General features: G+C 34.1%; 1 protein-coding gene across 1 annotated transcript in view; it reads left to right on the forward strand.

Moving 5' to 3' along the window:
- Positions 1 to 3009, forward strand: part of LOC104528327 (calreticulin) — a gene marked incomplete at its 5' end in the record, with an annotated part of 3921 nt that extends 912 nt beyond the window's left edge. The window contains 6 exons of the mRNA XM_010172298.1: positions 432 to 526; positions 1292 to 1501; positions 1620 to 1733; positions 1824 to 1967; positions 2648 to 2740; positions 2845 to 3009. Of these exons, the coding sequence (XP_010170600.1) occupies positions 432 to 526; positions 1292 to 1501; positions 1620 to 1733; positions 1824 to 1967; positions 2648 to 2740; positions 2845 to 3009 (821 nt within the window). The remainder of the gene's footprint in view (positions 1 to 431; positions 527 to 1291; positions 1502 to 1619; positions 1734 to 1823; positions 1968 to 2647; positions 2741 to 2844) is intronic.
- Between the last annotated feature and the right edge of the window lie 450 nt (positions 3010 to 3459).

A 3459-nucleotide genomic window follows, 5' to 3' on the forward strand; every position in this document is an offset into this window, starting at 1 on the left:
CAGCAGGATTTTTTTAAAGACCTTTAACTGAAACCATTCTCTGCCCTTCTATACTTCTATGTAGTTTCCAGTGACTTAGTGAAATTTGTACAATTTGTATGTCAATGTGAAATTTGTCATTACCTATCTAATATAATTACACAGTTATTCAGCTTGTGCCATAGATACTTTTTATTTTGCCTGGATTTTTGTTTTCTGGGTTAGTTTTCTGGATTTAGTTCTGAAACAGAACTAAACCTCAAACTACAGCAAATCTAATTACAAGGTAGATTTGGAGTCTTTGAGTAGAAGCCTCATCATCTATTAAAAATGAAATGGAATACATCAAAATATGTGGAATGGGAGAGATGTCTAGCAATATTAGAAGGAAAAGGTAAACAATCTTTTTCTGTAGAGAAGTTAAGGACACAAAGTATATAATATCTTTGTAGGACCAGATATCTGTGGATCTGAGACAAAGAAAGTCCATGTCATTTTAAATTACAAGAATAAACCCCATCCAATCAAGAAACTGATCAGATGCAAGGTAAAGACACATTTCAAAGATGCATAAACTTTAAAATAAAAGTTACAGGGACATTAGGAAGGGGAGAAAAAAACCCAACAAAACAAAAAAACCCTAACAGCTATTCCAAACATGTAACACCTTTGAGAAGTTGTACTTTTTATCATATCTTAAAAGTAATGTTAATTTTGGCACTTCAGATATTTCTTAGTTTATTCTATATTTGCAACTTAATGACTGCATTCATAATAGTAATAACTGATACTGGATGAAACAAGGTTGCAGGGGTGCTGTGTGTTATTAAGAAATGTATGTCATTGTGTTTCTTAATTGGAACTTTAATTCCACATTTCCTAGTGAGAGAGCACTTTCTTGTGATACAGATGTAAGATCCTGGCTCTGTTTTCAGTATTTCTGCTTTTAACTTATGTAGTAAGCCTTTGTATGTGCCCTTGCTGTGGCTATTTGGGATATAAATAACTTGTATGTAATATTAACTAAAATCATTACTTTATCTGACACTATTTTCAATCTTGTGACACTTCCCCTTGCCAATCAGATATAGACTGTGTTTTCTTGCAACCATTCAGGTCTGTGCAGAGACCTAGATGGGAGGACTGGAAAATATATATGGAAAAATGTCATTATTTTCCCCCTTTAGGAGACTTTGGGAATTATTTTTTCTTCCTACATTAGAAATGAGTATTACAATTCTGGTTTGAGGCAGCTCCCAAGAGCTATCTTTAAGGTTCTTAAAAAATTTTACTTGCTTTCTTTAAAACCCAGGTTGATGGATATACACATCTCTATACTTTGATTATAAGGTCAGATCAGACTTATAAAGTAAAAATTGATAACGAAATGGTTGCATCTGGCAACTTAGAAGATGATTTAGATTTTTTGCCACCGAAGAAAATTAATGATCCAACAGTGAGGAAACCCACTGACTGGGATGATCGAATCCAAATTGATGATCCAAATGACATCAAACCTGAGGTAATTTGCTCTTTTTAGTCTGCATTACTGGATTATTTCATTTCTACTAAATACACATTTGATAAGAGTTGAATGTGTGCACTAGCTTTGCTTTCTCAATCTTCCTGTGTCTTCAAAGGATTGGGATGAACCTGAATACATCATGGACACGAGTGCCAAGAAACCTGAAGACTGGGATGATGCTGTGAATGGAGAATGGCATTATCCTATGGTCAAGAATCCTCTATACAGAGTATAAATAATTTTGTAATCCTAGCTATCAATAACTCTGTAAGCAACTTTCCTTTGCCTGACTCTATTCTGAACATGTGGTTTATTCTAGGGGGAATGGAAACCAAGGCAGATTGATAACCCCAATTACAGAGGAGTTTGGCCTCACCCACAGATTGACAATCCAAATTACTCGCCAGACTTCAGTATCTACAGCTATGAAAATATTGGTATCATTGGACTAGATATCTGGCAGGTGAGATTTTACTGGAAAATAAAGAGCTTTTCTCCCACTGAGTATATAGCAACCTGTTTACCCTCTGCATAGAAACATTATCTATTGCTTTGGGATCTTGGGTGATAACCTATGTCTTTAACTTGCTCTTATGGGATGTGTACAACATCCCATAAGAAATGAACATAAGATATGTGTACAACATTGAAAAATCTGTAAGAGGGACTGATCTTCTGTTTTAGTTACTGTTTATATGACAATCATCTACAGGTAAGTGAGGGGCCTAAACTAATTTGTGTAAGTGTTGTAAAATATGACTTACTCCACCTGACTCGAGGTCTGTAACTGAGGCTTCAAGCAGCTCAGTTACTCCTGATTTACCCAAAGATTAATGAGGAGAAAACTGCCCTCAGAGATCTTCCTCTGTCTCGGGTTTCTTGGCTCACTAGTGATGAGACTTAAAACTTCTTAAAGGTTAAAACAAGTTCTTTAGATTCTTGAAAACAGTTGTCCTAAAAGAGGGAATTCTTTATCAAATTCTGCAAAAATCTATGGGGTTCTTAACATGATTAATCTATACTGAATACAAAAATACTGAATGCAAACTCTATAATGATACAAACAGATTGTTAAAAAAATGAGATGAAAACTCTTAAGAAAATAAGAGACACATACTTTTTTTCCCCCCTATTCCTTCAAAGGTGCGAGCTGGCACAATTTTTGACAACTTCTTGATAACAGATGATGAGGTTTATGCAGAAGATTTTGGAGGTGAAACATGGGGAGAAACGAAGGTAACGTGAAATTCTTGTGTCTGTTTTGGTTCTTTTTTAAAAAAAGCCCCTGTCTCATCTGATCAAGAACCTATGGGTGCCTAAAAATGAAATCTTAATATTAGGGTCCTGAAAAGGAAATGAACATAAAGCAGATTGAGGAAGAGCAGGAGAAAGAAAGAGTTATAGAAGAAAAATATTTTGAGCAGCGGTTTAAGAAAAAGCTAAAGAGAAAAAAAGAATCTGGAAAGGATAGAACAGTGAGGAACACTGAGAAGGAAGAGCTTTAATTGTTATTTGAAAGAAGTTCGCTTTTTTTTCACTTAAATCTCTCTGTAGAGATTTTGATATTCTGTTAACAGTTGTATTAAAACAGTTTTTTTTTTAAAGTCAACAGTTTCCATTATTTTTAATAAAAATACCATAACATAGTTACATTCTCTAGAGAAAAGGCTATTTTTTTTTTAATTAACTGTATCTGAACACTCCTAAAATGTATTCAAACCACCTGTAATAAAGCGCTAGGTTTTGGAACTGTTTTACACCTTCATGTTTTAATATTAAATGTAAAATTCATGCTCACTTTTGTTGAGGAAATAGGTTTTGGTTTTGTTTTTTTTTTTTTTAAATGATACTTCATTAAAGGGTTTGACATGTCAAATGTGTGAAACATACTTCAAACTAAGGAGGAGATAAGCTTTGCTAAGCTTCTGTAGTAATTGTGCACCTGTCAGTGTCAC

The sequence above is a fragment of the Antrostomus carolinensis genome, unplaced genomic scaffold (genome assembly GCF_000700745.2).
Source record: "Antrostomus carolinensis isolate BGI_N321 unplaced genomic scaffold, ASM70074v2 scaffold31827, whole genome shotgun sequence".
NCBI lineage: Eukaryota > Metazoa > Chordata > Aves > Caprimulgiformes > Caprimulgidae > Antrostomus > Antrostomus carolinensis.